The sequence below is a fragment of the Staurois parvus genome, unplaced genomic scaffold (assembly GCF_062004578.1).
Source record: "Staurois parvus isolate SC_StPar_1 unplaced genomic scaffold, SC_StPar_1.0 ptg000152l, whole genome shotgun sequence".
Taxonomy (NCBI): Eukaryota; Metazoa; Chordata; class Amphibia; order Anura; family Ranidae; genus Staurois; species Staurois parvus.
In genome coordinates, this window is record NW_028317948.1 from 3256113 (window position 1) to 3276733 (window position 20621).

A 20621-nucleotide genomic window follows, 5' to 3' on the forward strand; every position below is an offset into this window, starting at 1 on the left:
ATCACCGGTGAGGAGGCGGAGCCGAGCGGCCGCGCGAACGAAGGAGCAGCCGCGCTTCCTGGATTGGATCGTCGTGGGACTGGGACCGGAGCCAGGTAAGAAACAGCAGCCCCCTGCCCGCCCCTGTACTTAGTGTCCCTTCCATTGGAAGGGGGGGGGGGCAGCACCGCGCCTCCCCCCCCCCCCCCCCCCGAAAAAGTGCCGCCCTGACACCGGCTCGCCGTATACCGGCGTCTAAGACGACCCCCGACTTTTCAGAAGATTTTCATGGGTTAAAAAGTCATCTTATACGCCGGAAAATACGGTATGTAAAGCACTGCGTAAATTGATGGTGCTATAGAACTACCTGAAATAACATAATCGCTCAGGAATGCAAAATGCATTTCTGTGTGATTCCCAGTGTGAACCGGCCCTGAAGGGTTGGTCACTGGAAAACCAAGTTTGTAGTATACCTCCCCTACCCTTCTACTTTACATTCTCCTTTATTACTTAAAGTAATGGCATGAAAAAAAGTTAGGGGTTTCCAGTGCTGACTACTCGGCTTGTGATAAATGCTAGTTGCCTGGCTGTCATGCTGACCCTCTTACTTTAATATTTTGAGTTGCCAGTCTGAATCAGCAAACAGATAAGAAGTTCTGACTTGAATCTGACTTTCTGATCTGCATACATTTTCTTGGGCGTATGGTTGTAAGTATGGGTGCCATTGGGTCAGCATAGTAGTAAGCAAAAAAGCACTTTGTAGAAGATCTTCAATGGCAACCCCTTTATTGATGAGGGAAATGCCTAATTTTGGTCATTTTATAACAAAACAAATTAATTGTATCTGAGAACACCGACTCTTACAAGATCATTTGGATCTCTTCATTTTGGTAGCACAAAGGTGTCTCTGCCTCCTTGCAGTTGCAGATTTTTCAAAGCTGGTAATTCTTTTACATTTCTGACGTAGTGCCACCTGCATGTGATCTTATTAAAGCTGAATTACAAGTCTGCTGCTCTTGCCATAATGTGCAAGTGTTTATAGCAAACTTGCATATTGTTATAGACTTCTCATGCTGTTACCCTTTCTCCCATCGCTAACCAGGCAGAGCTATTCCTCATTGCTATCATGACGGCTATCTTCTCCCAATCCTCTGTGTATGTATCACTCCTCGTTGGGCATTGGATAGCGACCTTTTGATTTAACTCCTACGCTTGCGCTGAAGGCAGTCTACTGTTGCAAAAATTGCATGTTGAGTCTATTATTTTTAATTTTTTTTAATTAATCTTTTTTTAATTCCCTCTTCTGTGTATTGCAGTTGGATTATCATCCTGGTTACAACAGTTGCCGTTATTATTGTGTTTGACCCGATGGGCCGCAAGAAAGCTCTGTATTATGTGGATAGAACAGATCACAACCTGGAGAGTAGTCAGTCACAGCAGCTACTGTACAATGTCAAGAAGACGGCTACAAGAGTCTGGGAGACCCGGATCAGACTTCTGTGCTGCTGCATAGGCAGTGACAATGACAACAGAGTGGCTTTCTCAAGTATCGCCGAACTCTTCAGTACATACTTTTCTGTAAGAGATTTCTAAAAGATTTTTTTTATTCCCATTATGGTCATCGAGGTTTTATTTTAGAGCCTGTTCACACCATTTTGTTTTTTTTATTATTATTTATTTTATGTGTGAGTGGTTGAAGAAAAATACAGTGGGGAGACATTTATCAAAACTGGAGAAAACCGAATCTGGAACAGCTGTGCATAGTAGCCAATCGGATTCTATAATTTGGTTTAAGTGTTGTAAATGAAACTGATTAGTTGCCTTGCACAGCTCCTCCAGATTCAGTTTTTGAATTCCCGTCAATGTACTTGGCACAGTCTAGCAGTATGCTGCTTATCACATACAGCATGCTATACACATGGTATATACCAGCGCAGACCTGTTAAAGGTCCACAATTCTTAATTTGTCTCTGTGTGTTTTTTTGTGAACTTTACTCTGAATTAAAGGAAATCTATTTTGAAAAAAATATGTGGGCTGCCATTGTTGGCCTCCCTCTGAAACTAATTTGTTGGCTGTCTGGCTTCAGTATTGTTGTATTTACTTCCCTGGAACAAACCTGCAGAATACAGAAGTTCTCATGAAGTCAGCACTCCCGATCTGCATAGGTTTCTCATTTTTCAGGGCAGCTAATATTGTATTGAAGTTGTTGAATGGCATTACACCTTTTTCCATCTAAATGATTTTTGGAAGACTTTAACCTTTTTAGAAACCATGAATTTCTCATGCCTGTTTAGAATAAGCACACATGGATCAAGAAAATCTCTGGCTATGTAAAAAACAAAACAAAAAAAAATAAAGTTTGGGTGTGACAGAGTGCCCCCTACTGGATGATGTGGTTCATCTAGTGCAGTGTTTCTCAACCTTTTTTCAGTCAAGGAACCCTTTTTAAAATTATGGACTATTTGAAGGCACCCTCTAAAATTATGGACAGTCCTGAGGCACCCCATTTTAAAATGTAAAAATTATTCTAATAGTTTTATATAACGCAGCAACATCCACACATGTAGGGCACCCAACATTAGAGGTGATTTATTCTTCTAAAGCAAATACACTTTTGCAGAGGCAGAGGGGGGTCAAACAAGGATGATGTGTAGGCAACTGACATCCTCCTTATCAACTGATGATTTAATTGTTTGGCAGGACGCCGGTGACTAGAAGATCATAACGGTGCACAATGAAAACCTGTGGCTTTGTGTAACTAAAAGGCAGGCTTGTTCCACCCACTGGCTTGTATACAAATTTTGGGCAATTTTTAGACATTTTGCCAAGGCACCCCTGAAGAAACTGCAAGGCACCCTGGTTGAAAAAGTCTGCTGTAGTGGGTTTCTACACAGCTGCTGTGTCCATGATGTAGCTGCTGCCAGAAGGATTCAGAGAGTGCAGTAGGGATACACTAGCTGAGCAGGTCTGAATCTGGTAAAAAAAATAGCTCCCATGATTTCATAGGAACCTCTCAATCTCTGTAAGTTTAGCTGTCATTCACCATGTTGTTAGAGAGAGGTACAGACAATACTTGATCAGGTCTGCATATTTGCTTCTTGCTTATCAAAGAGCGTTAATTAGTTGGGCTTTATTATGAACACTCCTCATTTATTTAGGCAATTAAACATCAAGTCCACCCAAAGCTGAATATGTGTTAATTGCATGTTGAATAATATGCTGATTTTTATTTTTGTTTATTAATTTTATTTTATTATTGTATTATTACAGGTGAAACTCCAAAAATTAGAGTATCGTGCAAAAGTTCATTTATTTCAGTAATGCAACTTAAAAGGTGAAACTAATATATGAGATAGACTCATTACATGCAAAGCAAGATCGTTCAAGCTGTGATTTGTCATAATTGTGATGAGTATGGCTTACAGCTCATGAAAACCCCAAATCCACAATCTCAGAGAATTAGAATATTACATGCAATCAATAAAACAAGGATTGTACATAGAACAATATTGGACCTCTGAAAAGTATAAGCATGCATATGTACTCAGTACTTGGTTTGGGCCCCTTTTGCAGCAATTACTGCCTCAATGCGGCGTGAGTAATGAGTATCTCGTATATTAGTTTCACCTTTTAAGTTGCATTACTGAAATAAATGAACTTTTGCACGATACTCTAATTTTTTGAGTTTTACCTGTATATTCTGATGCAGCAATTGTGAGTCTACAGTCAGGTCCATAAATATTGGGACATCGACACAATTCTAACATTTTTGGCTCTATACACCACCACAATGGATTTGAAATGAAACGAATAAGATGTGCTTTAACTGCAGACTGTCAGCTTTAATTTGAGGGTATTTACATCCAAATCAGGTGAACGGTGTAGGAATTACAACAGTTTGCATATGTGCCTCCCACTTGTTAAGGGACCAAAAGTAATGGGACAATTGGCTTCTCAGCTGTTCCATGGCCAGGTGTGTGTTATTCCCTCTTTATCCCAATTACAATGAGCAGATAAAAGGTCCAGAGTTCATTTCAAGTGTGCTATTTGCATTTGAAATCTGTTGCTGTCACTCTCAATATGAGATCCAAAGAGCTGTCACTGACAGTGAAGCAAGCCATCATTAGGCTGAAATAACAAAACAAACCCATCAGAGAGATAGCAAAAACATTAGGCGTGGCCAAAACATTCTTAAAAAGAAGGAACGCACCGGAAACCTCAGCAACACCAAAAGACCTGGAAGACCAAGGAAAACAACTGTGGTGGATGACTGAAGAATTCTTTCCTAGGTGAAGAAAACACCCTTCACAACAGTTGGCCAGATCAAGAACACTCTCCAGGAGGTAGGTGTATGTGTGTCAAAGTCAACAATCAAGAGAAGACTTCACCAGAGTGAATACAGAGGGTTCACCACAAGATGTAAACCATTGGTGAGCCTCAAAAACAGGAAGGCCAGATTAGAGTTTGCCAAACGACATCTAAAAAAGCCTTCACAGTTCTGGAACAACATCCTATGGACAGATGAGACCAAGATCAACTTGTACCAGAGTGATGGGAAGAGAAGAGTATGGAGAAGGAAAGGAACTGCTCATGATCCTAAGCATACCACCTCATCAGTGAAGCATGGTTTTGGTAGTGTCATGGCGTGGGCATGTATGGCTGCCAATGGAACTGGTTCTCTTGTATTTATTGATGATGTGACTGCTGACAAAAGCAGCAGGATGAATTCTGAAGTGTTTTGGGCAATATTATCTGCTCATATTCAGCCAAATTGCTCAGAACTCATTGGACGCCGCTTCACAGTGCAGATGGACAATGACCCAAAGCATACTGCAAAAGCAATCAAAGAGTTTTTTAAGGGAAAGAAGTGGAATGTTATGCAATGGCCAAGTCAATCACCTGACCTGAATCCGATCGAGCATGCATTTCACTTGCTGAAGACAAAATTGAAGGGAAAATGCCCCAAGAACAAGCAGGAACTGAAGACAGTTGCAGTAGACGCCTGTCAGTGCATCACCAGGGATGAAACCCAGCGTCTGGTGATGTCTATGCGTTCCAGACTTCAGGCTGTAATTGACTGCAAAGGATTTGCAACCAAGTATTAAAAAGTGAAAGTTTGATTTATGATTATTATTCTGTCCCATTACTTTTGGCCCCTTAACAAGTGGGAGGCACATATGCAAACTGTTGTAATTCCTACACCGTTCACCTGATTTGGATGTAAATACCCTCAAATTAAAGCTGACAGTCTGCAGTTAAAGAACATCTTGTTTGTTTCATTTCAAATCCATTGTGGTGGTGTATAGAGCCAAATATTTTAGAATTGTGTTGATGTCCCAATATTTATGGACCTGACTGTATATTGCATTCACTGTTAGGCTTTTTCACTTTATTTCATTAACATGGACCTGAACTCAAAAAGTAAAGATTTCTAATTTCTAGGGAACATCAGAAAATGTTAATTTTGCCTAAGCAGTACCCCCCCAAAAAAAATCACTATTTGCCCTGAATTCCTTCTGAAAAATAGCAGTACATTTCCTGGTATTAGGAGGTGCCTAAGAATTTCTGTGTTTACAACCTTATCGTTATCCATCTGCTGTGTCAATCTGAAGCCAGACATACATGGTTCAGCAGGGGCCGGCCAAGCTTTGATCCATCTATGGGCAGGCTGATTGTACCCAGGTCAATCCATCATTTAGCTTGCGTACAACCAGCCAGACAGATTTGTTTACATTTGATTTACTGCTGGCGGCTGCTGGACTGCACTGTAGAACTGACTGTGTTGATTTTCTTTCCTTCCACCTCATCTATGTGCTGCTTTAGGCACTGCAGCCTCTGACTGATTGGGATGTTTGTAGTGAGATTTGGTAATATCACTACTCTGCTGCTCACTGGGCTTCTTGCTGGAGACTGTGACATGAGGAAGCAAAACCCTGCCTCTACCAAGAGGACCACCTCCATACAGAGGCCCAAGGGTTGCTTTACTAAAACTGGAGAGTGCAAAAGATGGCCACCTCCATAAAGAGACCCAGGGGTTGATTTACTAAAACTGGAGAGTGCAAATTCTGCAGATTTGCATATAAACCAATCAGTTTCCAGGTTTTTTGTCAAAGTTTAATTGAAAAAGCTGAAGTTGGAAGCTGATTGGTTATCATGCATAGCTGCTCCAGAGTTTGCACTCTCCAGGTTTAGTAAATCAGGAAGAGCTCTGCAGGAAGACCACATGAATTATGGTGACTAGACCTTTTGTCCTCTGCCTGTCTTTTTTGGGGCATATTCCAGAGCTCTATTCTTCTTTAGGGCTGCAACAGAAGTGGACCAGGGCAATTAGGATTTTGTAATACTAATATCCATTTAAAGCTGAAAATTACTTTGGGTGGACTTGACCTCTGAGCTTAACACCAGCATTTTTTTTTCTTTTCGGTGGAGTGGGGCTAAAAGTACCCTTAGATACCTTATAAGAGTGACTACAGGAAAAGACCATCAAATCTGCCTTTAACTTCCAGATTTGTTCTACTGTCTTTGTCTCTTTTTCGGGAAGATTTCATCTAGCTTTCTGTTCCAATTACAACATGGGAAGTGAAGAGAAGCTCCCAACTAGAACCTAGTAAATTAGGCTAGCATTGGGCTTTAATGATACACTTAAATCCTAATTTAAAGTTGACATCATTGCTTTAGGTTGTCTTACAGGTGCAGCTGTAGTGCACCAAACCCGCCTACCCCAATGTCTGCTGTGATCTGAGAGCCCCTGATTGTAATACAGGGGAGAACTTGGCAAACATACCCACAGCTAGTTCCTTACGGTCTCTCACATACAAAAACCTGATGTAAACAAAATGTTAGTTCTAAGGAGTTTCTCACAGCTACCAGTTGGGCTCAGAAAAAGGAAAATGCATAGAGCAGAACTATTGTGCCAAAAACCTACCTGGAGTTTGAAACCATTTCTTAGTTGTAGTTTTTTTCTTGTTTCTAGGATTACATTAGGGTGTCTGCAGCAGCAGTGGTTTAGTTTATTCTAGTTCTGTGTTTAGTGGCAGCTGATAAGAAACCCCCTTCTTTATCGCTACCTGGAGTTTGGCTGAGTGGATTAGGAACTCTGAAAATGGTAAATGATTGACCTGATTTTATCATGGTGAGTATTTTCTGAATAGCATTCATAGTTTGCTGATTGGTTTCACTTGTTTTCTTGAATTGTTGTTTAAATGAGCCTGTTTAGAGTGCCATTTCTGACTTGTTTGTGATCCCAAGACTGCCTTCCAATTTTCCAGTTCCATTTCTGCATGTGGTTTGATAATTTTGTTTTACAAAGCTGTTGATCTGCTTTGTGCTGACATGACTAACATTTTCCTTGTAGGACACAGATTTGGTTCCTAGTGACATTGCTGCAGGACTGACTCTCCTTCACCAGGAGCAGGACAAAGTAGAGCAAAGCCTGGATCCAGATGAAGTGCTCTGCCAGTCTCCAACTCATTCTGCAGTAAGACCTTATGACCTTTTTGGGATTTATAATCTACATTTTGGCAGTCTTACTACAGTTGTTGTGAAAGGTGTCTGCATATGACAGTGCTGTCTAAGGGTCCATGCACACTGGGCACTGCTCCTACAGCAGTTTACCATTTTGCCTGTAGACGCAGCTCAATGTTATCCTACGTGTCCATGCACATTAGGACATTTAGAGACATATTTTAAAGTGACGCTAAATTTTAGGTTTTTTTTTCTTTTGTTTTTAACCACTTGCCCTCTGCCCTATAGCAGAAGTACTGCTAGAGTGCGGCACGGTTGCGCAAAATCACGTGTGTGTATATGTATATATGTGTATATATATATATATGTGTGTGTGTGTGTGTGCGTATATATATATGTGTGTGTGTGTGTGTGTATATGTATGTGTATATATATATGTATGTATGTATATGTGTGTGTGTGTGTGTGTGTGTGTGTATATTTATTGAATGAAAGAAGTATTTGATCCCCTGCTGATTTTAAATGTTTGCCCACTCCCAAAGAAATTATCGGTCAGAAAGTCGAATGGTAGGTGTATTGTAACACTGAGAGACAGAATAGCATCAAATAATTCAAAAGAAAACATGTCTACAAAATTATGCACTGATTTGCATGTTCATGAGGGAAATAAGTATTTGATCCCCTTCACAAAATATGACTTAGTACTTGGTGGCAAATCCCTTGTGGCAATCACAGAGGTCAGACATTTCCTGTAGTTGGCCACCAGGTTTGCACAGATCTCAGGAGGGATTTTGGCCCACTCCTCTTGGCAGATCCTCTCCAAGTCATTAAGGTTTGGTAGCTGACGTTTGGCAACTCGAACTTTCAGCTCCCTTCACAGATTTTCAATCGGATTAAGGTCTGGAGACTGGCTAGGCCACTCCAGAACCTTAATGTACTTCTTCTTGAGCAACTCCATTGTTGCCTTGTCCATCTGTTTTGAGTCATTGTCATGCTGGAGCACCCATCCACGACCCATTTTCAGTGCCCTGGCTGAGGGAAGAAGGTTCTAACCCAAGATTTGATGGTAAATTGCCCTGTCCATCGTTCCTTTGATACAGTGCAGTTGTCCTGTCTTAGCAGAAAAACACCCCCAAAGCAGAATGTTTCCACCAACATGTTTGACAGTTGGGATGGTGTTCTTGGGGTTATAGGCAGCATTCCTCCTCCTCCAAACACGGCGAGTTGAGTTGATTCCAAAGAGCTCGATTTTGGTCTCATCTGACCACAACACTTTCAACCAGTCCTCCTGTGTATCATTCAGATGTTTAGTGGCAAACTTCGGATGGGCCTGGACATGTGCTTTCTTGAACAGTGGGACCTTGCGGGCACTGCAGGATTTCAATCCTTGTCGGCGTAGTGTGTTACCAATTGTTTTCTTGGTGACTGTGGTCCCAGCTGCCTGGAGATCATTGACAAGATCCTCACATGTAGTTCTGGGATGATTCCTCACTGTTCTCATGATCATTGACACTCCACGAGGTGAGATCTTGCATGGTGCACCAGACCTAGGGAGACTGACAGTTGTTTTGCGAATGATTGCACCAACTGTTATCACCTTCTCACATAGTTTGGTAGCCCAGTCCAGCCTTGTGTAGTGTTCCCTCTGAGGAAGTATTTTTACACGAAACGCATCAGGAAGGTGCCCCTGACCTGTGTGCATATACCACAAGGCCATCCTGACTGGTGGCCCGAGTAGATTCTGATGTAAGTTTTGATTTACTTATTGTATGTTGGATTTTGGACGATTAAAGAAATACTACACTATTAGAAGCTTTCTGGGGGCTCATTATTTCCATGTGAGCCCGTTTTTGAAGGTACTGAGGATTTGGATTGCTATTGGATCCCCCCCCCTCCCCCTTCTGCTGCTGATGGCTCTGGTGGAATGATTGCTGAGGACATCTAGTGGCTGACCTGCGGATGACATCTGCCTGGTTTTTACAAGTTCAGAGCACCAGGAGCAGGTCTTAATTGCCCCATGCGCAATTAATGCGCTATCTGGTTAGTGCATCGTTTGTACATTCACTAGTACACAAGAGTCACCATTACTATCGACCATGGACTCCTGAATATCTGCACATAATCACGTTTGATCACTATAAGGACTGAATTATCTAACTTATGTGTTATCACTTATCTATATTAGCGCTGCATATTTATTCTATATATTTTCTTATTGGGTTTAGAGGTTGCCTTTATGCTAGCGGCTTTGTTTATCATCACTATTACTATTTCTATCATCATACCACCCAGCGCTCAATTACCATTTTTGCTAAGTCATAACACCTGCAAAGGGTTCCTGAGCCTTTAAATGGTCTCTCAGTCTGGTTCAGTAGGAATCACAATCATGGGAAAGACTGTTGACCTGACAGTTGTGCAGAAAACCATCATTGACACCCTCCATAAGGAGGGAAAGCCTCAAAAGGTAATTGCAAAAGAAGTTGGATGTTCCCAAAGTGCTGTATCAAAGCACATTAATAGAAAGTTATGTGGAAGGGAAACGTGTGGAAGAAAAAGGTTCACAAGCAGCAGGGATGACCGCAGCCTGGAGAGGATTGCCAGGAAAAGGCCATTCAAAAGTGTTTCACAAGGAGTGGACTGATGCTGGAGTCAGTGCATCAAGAGCCACCACACACAGATGGATCCTGGAAATGGGCTTCAAATGTCGTCATCCTCTTGTCAAGCCACTCCTGACCAACAAACAACGTCAGAAGCGTCTTACCTGGGCTAAAGAAAATCAGACCTGGTCTGTTGCTAAGTGGTCCAAAGTCCTCTTTTCTGATGAGAGCAACTTTTGCATCTCATTTAGAAACCAAAGACCCAGAGTATGGAGGAAGAATGGAGAGGCACACACTGCAAGATGCTTGAAGTCCAGTGTGAAGTTTCCACAGTCTGTGTTGATTTGGGGAGCCATATCATCTGCTGGTGTTGGTCCACTGTGCTTCATTAAGTCCAGGATCAACGCAGCTGTCTACCAGGAGATTTTGGAGCACTTCATGCTTCCTTCCACAGATGAGATTTATGGGGATGCTGACATTTTCCAGCAGGACTTGGAACCTGCCCACACTGCCAAAAGCACCAAAACCTGGTTCAATAACCGTGGGATTACTGTGCTTGATTGGCCAGCAAACTCGCCTGACCTGAACCCCATAGAGAATCTATGGGGCATTGCCAAGAGAAAGATGAGAGACATGAGACTGAACAATGCAGAAGAGCTGAAGGCCGCTATTGAAGCATCCTGGTCTTCCATAACACCTCAGCAGTGCCACAGGCCGATAGCTTCCATGCCACGCCGCATTGAGGCAGTAATTGCTGCAAAAGGGGCCCAAACCAAGTACTGAGTACATATGCATGCTTATACTTTTCAGAGGTCCGATATTGTTCTATGTACAATCCTTGTTTTATTGATTGCATGTAATATTCTAATTTTCTGAGATTGTGGATTTGGGGTTTTCATGAGCTGTAAGCCATAATCATCACAATTATGACAAATCACGGCTTGAACTATCTTGCTTTACATGTAATGAGTCTATCTCATATATTAGTTTCACCTTTTAAGTTGCATTACTGAAATAAATGAACTTTTGCACGATATTCTAATTTTTCGAGTTTCACCTGTATTTCCCTCATGAACATGCAAATCAGTGCATAATTTTTTAGGCATGTATTTATTTATTTATTTTTTTATTTATTTTTTTTGCTATTCTGTCCCTGTGTTACAATACACCTACCATTCGATTTTTAGACTGATCATTTCTTTGTGAGTGGGCAAATATTCAAAATCAGGGAATCAAATACTTATTTCCTTCACTCTATCTATCTATATCTATCTGTCTGTCTGTCTATCTATTTTGCATTCCCAGGTAAGAGGCGCCCTACCTGCATCACTGCTGGGGATGTCAATCACCAGATCCCAGCCTGCAATTCTCGGCCAGGATTCGGCGATTGTTGGCAGGGCTGAGAGGGGAGAGATCTGTGTGTAAACACAGATCTCTCTCCTGTCAGCATGGATATACTGCTTTGTATCTCTCTACACAGCAGAGCGATACAAAGCAGCATGCCTCCCAAGTAAAACAGCACACAATGTAAAACACACAGCACACTGTTAACCCTTTGATTGCCCCAGATGTTAACCCCTTCCTGCCCAGTGTCATTAGTACAGTGTCAGTGCTTTTTATTAGCACTGATCACTGTATTGGTGTCACTGGGGATGTCAGTGGCAGTTAGTTCCCACCTAGTGTCAGAATTCCTGCCATAATCCCACTATAAGTCGCTGATCGCCGCCATTACTAGTAACTAAAAAAAATTCCAGTATCTATACCACCATTTGTAAACACTATAACTTTCACATAAACCAATTAATATACATTTATTGGGATATATTTTTTAGCGAAGACATTTTGGCATAAATTTATGAATAAATTTTAGATTTTTAAAAACATTTTTTATTGGATATGTTTTATAGCAAAACGTCAAATATATATATATATATATATATATAACATTTTATTTCAAAATTGTCGGTCTTGTTTTGTTTATAGCGCAAAAAATTAAAACAGCACAGGTGATCAATTACCACCGAAAGAAAGCTCTATTTGTGGGGGGAAAAAAATTTATGTACAGCGTTGCAGGACCGCGCAATTGTCAATTAAAGTAACGCAGCACCATATCGCAAAAAATGGCCTAGCCAGGAAGGGGGGGTAAATCCTCTGGAGGGCAAGTGGTTAAATAACCTGTTTATTCAGTGGTTTTACACAGAGCTCTCCTTTTCGGATCCCCAACCCGTGCACCTGACACCTCCCCCTTGAGCAGTGCCCCCAGGGAAAGGTGCTCGCCCCCAAGCTGCTGCTCTACGCTCCCATAAGACACATAGAGCCATGGCTGGACCCCACCCCCGCTTTCTCCTTATCAGCTCCCGCTGCTGTCTCAGCCAATGAGGAGGAAGAGTCCTAGACACATCGCTGGATCGAAGCGGACTCAGGTTAAGATTGGGGGGGTGGGGGGGGCTGCACACAGAAGGTTTTTTACTTTCATGCATAGAATGCATGAAGGTAAAAAAAACCTTGAGCCTTTAGAACCGCTCTAAGCTCAGCGTTTAGAAGCAGAAGAAACACCCTTCTGGTTTGCATTTTTGAGAGCAGTTTTCTGGCATAAATAAGAGCTAATCGGACCTAAACACTAGTGCAAAAAACTCTCAAATAAGTGTTTTTTTGGGGGGGGGTTTCCTGCTAAGGGAACTGGCGGTTTTTTAAGTCAGTGTGCATGGAGACTAAGAAAGACCTATTGAACAAGTATGGGTGATGACACTTGCGATGAGCAGTGTGGCTGTTACTCTGCTGCGCCTGCACAGAGCACTGGAGTGGAAGATCAAACGAGACTCTTCTTCACTCAAGTGAGCAAATAGGAAATGACTGAACATTTACCCAATCTGGTTACAGATGGCAATTAAAACTGTACTAAGGTTGTCATCGTTTCCCACTGTATACAAATTTAAACAGAAGACTGTTTTGGCTTAAGGGCTGTTTCACACCAGAAAAGGTGTGTTCGAGCACGCAGGGTTTTGTGCATTCCCGCTAGCCCTTTAATACCAGTTGGCTGCCAAACGTGCAAAAAGTTCGGTAGGCACAATTTTTAAAATCATGCTGCACTAATCCTCATGGTACAGCAGTACCATGTGGTTTGATGGCCACAAATTCACCCACGTTTGTGAGACGTGTGGGGTGCCATTCAGAATAAATTGTACGCGCATGTATCTGCAGGAGGCAGCGCGTTCCAGGAAGCGCACACGTCCCACACCCCAAGTGGTGTGAACCAGGTCGTAAAGTGAATCTTCAGCAAAAATTATTTTTCAAGCTTTGTTTAGAACGGGAAGAGATCAAACCTCAAACATTTTTATTGCTAATTAAATCATAGGTTAAATTTATAGCTAAACCATCATGGGTCTCTTTATGTCAGTATGCAACTTATTACGCTGACCAAACCAAATTGACTCTTAGGTTCTGATCATGTTATAGATTCTCTATGGATGCTAAGTGTCCAGATGTGTTTCACTGAAATCATAAACCATTAAATGGATTTAATTTTTTGTAAATATTATGTCATTCCAAGAGGTGCACATCTTTCATTGATCAGGATAAAAACTATGCATGCTCTTGGTGTATATTTAGTGGAGACATTAGATGTTGGGATATTTTGGTGTAAACCACTATAAAAATTGATAACTGGGCATATGGTATTGGTTGCAAATTGCCAACTTTTTATTGTAATTCTCCAAAGACTTCATAACATTTGTAAAATCTCTATCATGGTCCTGGATAAAGTGTGTCCGTGTGGTTACTTAATAATAATTACTTGTAAAATCCATTTCATAGAGCCATGACCACTGAAGTCTTGCTTAGAGTAAAATTAATGCGTTTTTAATCTACTGCTCTGTGCCTGGTTATCTTTGTTAGTATTTTTAAAAAATCTGCATCTTTTGTTAACGTTGTATATACCAGCCCAAGTAATACTCATCTTATTAATAATTTGTATTTTGCATTGTATATATTACCATATTTGTGGTGTTCTTGACTCTGCATTTACATATGTAATATTCATTACCCATTTTAATGTTGCCAGCTATGTCAGTGATACTGGATAATCTTCTACCCAGCTCTGACCTTACTATGGCATCAGCTTACTTCCCCTCAATTTACAAGGGCTTACTAAAGTTAAAATAAAAGCAGCATGTGAGCCCTTCACACTTGCCACTTTCTGTCCTGTCACAGAGGGGTAGTAATGACCGTAAACAACTTCTGGTCACTTACATACCTCTCCCCCTCCAAATGGTGATATGGGTGATTCTACTGACATTTAAAATACATTGCAAGAATTTACCTCTGCCTTATCCATAGCTCAAGATCTCCTCCATAATAAATCTAAAGTATGTATAAAACTTCCTTAATGATATGTACAACATTCAAAATGGCAATGGTGAATATCCACGAATTATTTCATAGGGTTGGTGAAATGTTGGTTGTGGCTAGGGTAGTTCTTGCATAATAATAATAATAACTTGTCTGTTTTGGAAATTTCTGCTGACTTCATAGCTGTCACTGTATTTCATGGCTGCTGAAACTATTTGCTTTTTAATTAATATCAGATGAAGCCTGTGCAAAAAAGATGTCCTTAGTCAGGAAAATGGGGTCATTAGTGATATTGGCTGAGACTACAACAGGCACCCATCTAACTGTCAGAGCAGTGAAAGCAGTAATGTTCATTGGTAAGCCTTGTACACATGGGCCGAATATTGGCTGGTTCAACAGAATCCAGTCTATATTCGGTCTGTGTGTACAGTAGCCTGTCCAACAGAAGCTAGACGTTCAGGCGAACAGGCATGCTAGAACAACATTTGATTGACATCAGTTGCGAAATCTGACTGTGTGTTCTGGGGGTTAGGGGGCGCAGTCCTCCTGCTTGAACACAGTAGCTCAGCGGGGAGTTCGCTGTACTAACATCCCATAGTTATTACAGAGAGACCCCCTCGCAAGCACCTCCGTTTTCTGGGCTGAGTGAAAAAAAACTTAGTGTTTACCAGGCATTAGTGTATTGTATGTGTGGCACAGTGGCTTAGTTAGCACGTCTGCCTTGCATGGGTCATGGGTTCGATTCCCGACCATGGTGCCTCCTGCATGGAGTTTGCATGTTCTCCCTGTGCTTGCGTGGGTTTCCTCCGGGTGCTCTGGTTTCCTCCCAAACTCCAAAGACTTGCTGGTAGGTTCATTGGATCCTGTCTAAATTGGCCCTAATATGTGTATGTATGAATGTGAGTTAGGGACCTTAGATTGTACACCCCTTGAGGGTTAGGGACTGATGTGAATGTTCAATATATATATGTGTAAAGCGCTGCGTAAATTGACAGCACTATAGAAGTACCTGAAATAATAATGTATGTAAAGTAAAAAAAAATTATTTTTTTGTTTTGGGGAAGGGTTATAAACCCCTATCAAGTTATTTCTTGCTGCCTCTGTTCCACTGTGGAGATTTCACTTTTAATTTCTGAGACAGAACAGAAAATGAGAGGAAATCTCTCCAAAGTTCAAAGAATTCCCATCAGGTGTCCCCCATCAGCTCTCGCTCTGATGACAACTCAAGCATTTCGAATTTCCCTTCACCTTCTCTGTAACAAAAGTCACTATGAAAAATGTAGGGGTAAATCTGCTCAGTGAGCACACAGACATCAATAAAAACCTGAAAAGGGGCTAACCTTTCCCTACTGTTTTCCAAGCCAAAAAAAAAAATAATCCTTTTTACATAATTCTTGTATAAAAATTGTATTTCTGTATCATTACCTGCCAGGTTTATTCTGTATTATTTGTTGGGATTTTTTTTATTCATGTATAATAGCTCAGCATAAATGGGTACACCCCAACAGATTTGTCAGAAAACATTTACTTTCCGTTTCAGAATCAACATTTTCTATGGGACACTATATTACAAAATACTCCCACAAATGCGGGCCATTGATTGCAAACAAGATCTGTTAATTTGCACACACAAAAAAAGGATTTTTTTAAAATTAATTCAAGACCATGTTGCAAAAATTAATGAAAGGAGCAATACTAAATTTTAGACAACAAAATACTAATTACCAAGAATTCCACTACAGGCGAGTCTAATTATTCATTAAACAGGTGTCCAGCAGACAGTTGATTATAAAAGGGCGTTACTTAAGAAAGGAAATACCTTCCCATTTCATGCTGTAAGCAATGGCATTACATGGAAGAGAAATGTCACAAGGTATGAGAAAGAAAATAATTTCTTTACACAAGAAAGGTGAAGGCTACAAGACGAAGCATTACTTAGTCAGAATACTGTAGAAAAGTGATAAAAAAAATTAGCAAAAATGGAATTGCAACCATCTTACAGAGATGACCAGGCCATCCACGGAAATTAACACCTCGACAGGAGCGTCTTTTGATGAGAAGGGTTGAAGAAAATCGCCATGCAAGTTCACTGCAGTTAGCTAAAGAAGTAGCCAAACTTGGGTAATTGTTTCCTGTGACACAGTACAGAGTATACTGCAGAGGAATGGCATGCATGGGTGTCGTCCACAAAGAAAGCCTCTCCTAAAACCCATGCACAAAAATTGCCCAACTAGAATTTGCCAGGGCCCATGCTGAAAAGAGAGACTACTGGGACTCTCTACTCTGGAGTGGTGAGACCAAGATAAATGTTTTTGAAACTGATGGCTTCAAAACTGTTTTCACAAAGGTGAGGAGTACAAAGAAAAATGCATGGTGCCTACAGTGAAACATGGTGGTGGCAGTGTCCTTCTGTGGGGCTACATGAGTGCTGCTGGTGTCGGGAAGCTGCACTTCATTGATGGTATCATGAATTCACAGATGTACCTTCTCTTGAAAGAGAAGGTGCTACCATAACTCTGTGCCCTTGGTCGTCATGTACTTTTCCATCTTGACAATGATCCAAAACATACATCTAAGGCCAATGTTGCTTTTCTGAAGAAAAACAGAGTGAAAGTGATTCAGTGGTCAAGTATATCTCCTGATCTGAACCCAATCGAACACCTATGGGGAATTCTGAAGAGACAAGTTGAGCATCACTCTCCATCCAGGCTCTAAAAGAGATCGTTCTTGAAGAATGGAAAAAGGTAGATGTGCTAACCTTACAAATCATGAAGGTCATACAAAATACTAGATGTAGTAGTTTTTGTTGTGGGGTGTATTCATTTTTGCATCAACGAATTTGAGTAAAACTGAAAATTTTGTAATCTAAGTTATATTATTAACCTTACTTTCATGTAATGAGCTAAACAAATGTTCTATAAAACTCAGTTTTGTCACAATTTTGTAAATTGTTCTTGTGTTTGAGCTGTTGATTAAAAGGTATACCCATTTATGCTGAGCACTGTGTGTTTATGTGTGTTTGTGTATGTGTGTGTATATACACACACACCGGGTAGAAAGTATTAAACACATCACCACTTATAGGTAAATATGTTTCTAAAGGTGTTATACCATGCAAGATTCCATTGCTTAAGAAAAAGCATGTTGAAGCTCGTTTTAACATTTGCTGCACAATATTTAGACAAGCCTGTGAAATACTGGGAGAATATAGTCTGGTCAGATGAGACCAAAATTTAACTCTTTGGATGCCTTAATACACCATGTTTTGAGGTTAAATGGCACTACACAACACCCCAAAAACATCATCCCAGCAGTGAAGTTTGGAGGTAGGAGCATCATAGTGTGGGGCCGTTTTTCAGCATACAGTACCGGTAAACTTCATATCATTGAAGAAAAGATAAATGGAAAAATGTACCAAGACATTCTTGATAAAAGGAATCTGCCATCTACCAGGATGATGAAGATGAAACAAGGGTGGACATTTCAGCAAGACGATAATCCCAAACAGAAAGCCAAGGAAACTCTCAATTGGTTTCAAAAAAAGAAAATAAAAGCTGCTAGAAATCACCTGACTTGAATTCAATAGAAAATCTATGGAAAGAACTAAAGATCAGAGTTCATAGAAGAGGCCCCCACAGAACATTCAAGATTTGAAGACCGTGTGGAAGAATGGGCCAAAATCATACCTGAGCAATGCATGCGGCTAGTTTCTTCATACAGGAGGCGTCATTGAAGCTGTCATTATCAACAAAGGATTTTGTGGCAAGTATTAAATACATTTCAGTTAACGTGTTTAATACTTTTTCCCTGTCATTCCATTTTATATTTTTTTTACACATAACTTAATTTCTGAACTTATCTATTTTGGTGTGTGTGTGTTTTTGTGTATGTGGTTACTTAATAATAACTTGTAAAATCCAAGTGTGTTGCGCAAAACATTCACTGGGCTCTCCCAGGTACCAGGCATAGACCGATCAGCTATAAAACAACCTCTGTGCAAACAGTTGCTTGTGTTTAGTTTCATTTCCATTTGTATACAACAAATAATAGTATGTTGTAATTTTTCGCTGTTTTGTAATATTATTTGAAGTCCCCCATCAGTGTTCTGTTTTAAACCTTATCTGTTATTGCAGAGAGAGGACATAGATGTGGAGTTGGGTAAGGCTGCTCACTACATGCAGTTTGCAGCTGCTGCCTACGGATGGCCCCTCTATGTATACAGCCGTCCCTTTACTGGACTGTGCAAACTGTGCGGAGAATGGTGAGTGTACATCATCACCTTTTTAGGGTATAAAGAATTGTTTTCAACAGCCTCTGACCAGTAGTAGCCTTCAATCCAATCTCCCAACCACAGCCAACAGATGTACAGAGGTGCACAAAAGAAGTGATCACACCTTTACAAGTGCCTTATTTCACCAGGTTCAGCTGTGGTTTACAAATAAACGTTTTGCATGGCTCTGACCATTTCTGAGGATATTTGTGGGAATAAGACCTGCAGTTGCCTTTTGTGCTTCTCATGAATTCTGTGGTGGTCTTTTTTGTTCCTTCTTCATGCCCACCTCATCCTAACCTTTCTGGTTGTACTATCTCATTCCTTCTCAAGCCCTACTCCATAGAAGCTATTGTTTCGATTTACTGTGTTGATAATGGCAAAGAAGTCGGAAATGGCTGTATTGGAATAAATGGCTGTTTAATATCCTGTAATCTGCACTATACGCCTTCGGTTCTGGATGCACAGTTGGCCCAGAGGCATACAGGAATGATTTGCATGACTCTGCCCACTCTGCTACAATTAAGAATTGTTAGTAGAATCCAACAGAACAGTTGCATTCCAATGACATCAGCTTATATAAAGTCTTGAATCAGCCAGAACTCAGAGGCTAAAAGTTCCCACCCAAGTCCACTGTTCCAACATGTTTCACCCCAATTGGGCTCAATTGTAGAGATCACCTCCCATGTGTCAGTTATGGCTGAAATAAAGACTTGTGTGAAGGGACTTCATCAGATTACAACCTTTTGTTGCATACTTGGCAAGTAGATACTTTCAGCCATTAAGAAGGCTGTGCTGTTCTTCACATTGTGTTAAAAATGGTAGGTAAAATGGTACAAAGTCCTAGAATAAAATAGAAAAAAAAGGTGGGCCCTTGGGCGGTTTAAGCCATAATGTGCTAGTATGCACAGCTGGCTAGCACATTATGGTAGACTTACCCTAACACTAAGCCCTCCAGTGGTCTGCTGTCGGTGATTCCATCTTCATCCAGTCTTCCAGGTTCACACTCTCCTGTTTGAATGGCCCAGCCACGATGACATCACTCCTGTGCATGTGCACAGGAGTCAGTCGTGACACAGCGCACTCAATGGACAGCATACGTGAGTTTGTTGTCCATTCAGAGCACAACGGTACATGGTTAGGAGATAGTCACTGTACCTACAGGTAAGTCTTACCTGTAGGTACAAGTCATCAAAGGGACTTTTCTACCGCTTTAATGAAAATACATTTCTATAAGTTATATTTATTAACTGACATTTCTTGATGCATGCACTCTGTTTATTGTGTTATTCGTAGTACTGGCATTAACAATCTTATGTTTCAGTTGCCAGAATCGAAGTGCCCAGCATGATATTGTCGGTGGTGATAATCTTAACTGCCATTTTGGCTCCATCTTGCAGACAACAGGACTCCAATACAGGGATTTCATCCACATCAGCTTCCATAACAAGGTAAGGAAGTAATGAGGTGCATCACTTTTTTAACAGTGATAAATGTATTTTTAAAATTCTAGTAATCATGTTACTGTATTTTTGCTTTAGATCTATGAAATACCATTTTTTGTTGCCCTCGATCACAAAACTGAAGCCATCTTAGTAGCTGTGAGAGGAACATTATCCCTTGAGGTAAATAGAGTGATTTCTTAATTTAGTTTTGTTGTAGCAGAGTATTGCACTATTTCTTTATTTTTGCTATTTGTAATTCCACTAGTTACTTCTGCATGTTGCTATTTTTGGCAGTGAAAGCGATCACAGTTCGTTCGTGATCTGCACTGTCTTCTAGTTCCAGCGCTGAACGCCTGCTCTGCTGCCTACTGAGCAAAGGAGGTCACCTGGTTGGCACGGGTGCTTCAAAGACCACTTAATTTTCTCAATGAATACAAAGTGATCTCTGATTGGACAAGGTGGAAATCATGATGTCACTTCCCCTCCAGCTCACACAATTAGAGAATGATTTGTATTTA

The 20621-nt window shown here is 40.8% G+C and overlaps 1 protein-coding gene across 1 annotated transcript in view; it reads left to right on the plus strand.

The window, feature by feature from the left end:
• DAGLB (diacylglycerol lipase beta) overlaps positions 1-20621 on the plus strand; it is a 69885-nt gene that overhangs the window by 27566 nt on the left and 21698 nt on the right. Inside the window, exons 4-8 of the mRNA XM_089674810.1 lie at positions 1296-1557; positions 7335-7457; positions 18522-18649; positions 19983-20109; positions 20200-20283. Of these exons, the coding sequence (XP_089530936.1) occupies positions 1296-1557; positions 7335-7457; positions 18522-18649; positions 19983-20109; positions 20200-20283 (724 nt within the window). The remainder of the gene's footprint in view (positions 1-1295; positions 1558-7334; positions 7458-18521; positions 18650-19982; positions 20110-20199; positions 20284-20621) is intronic.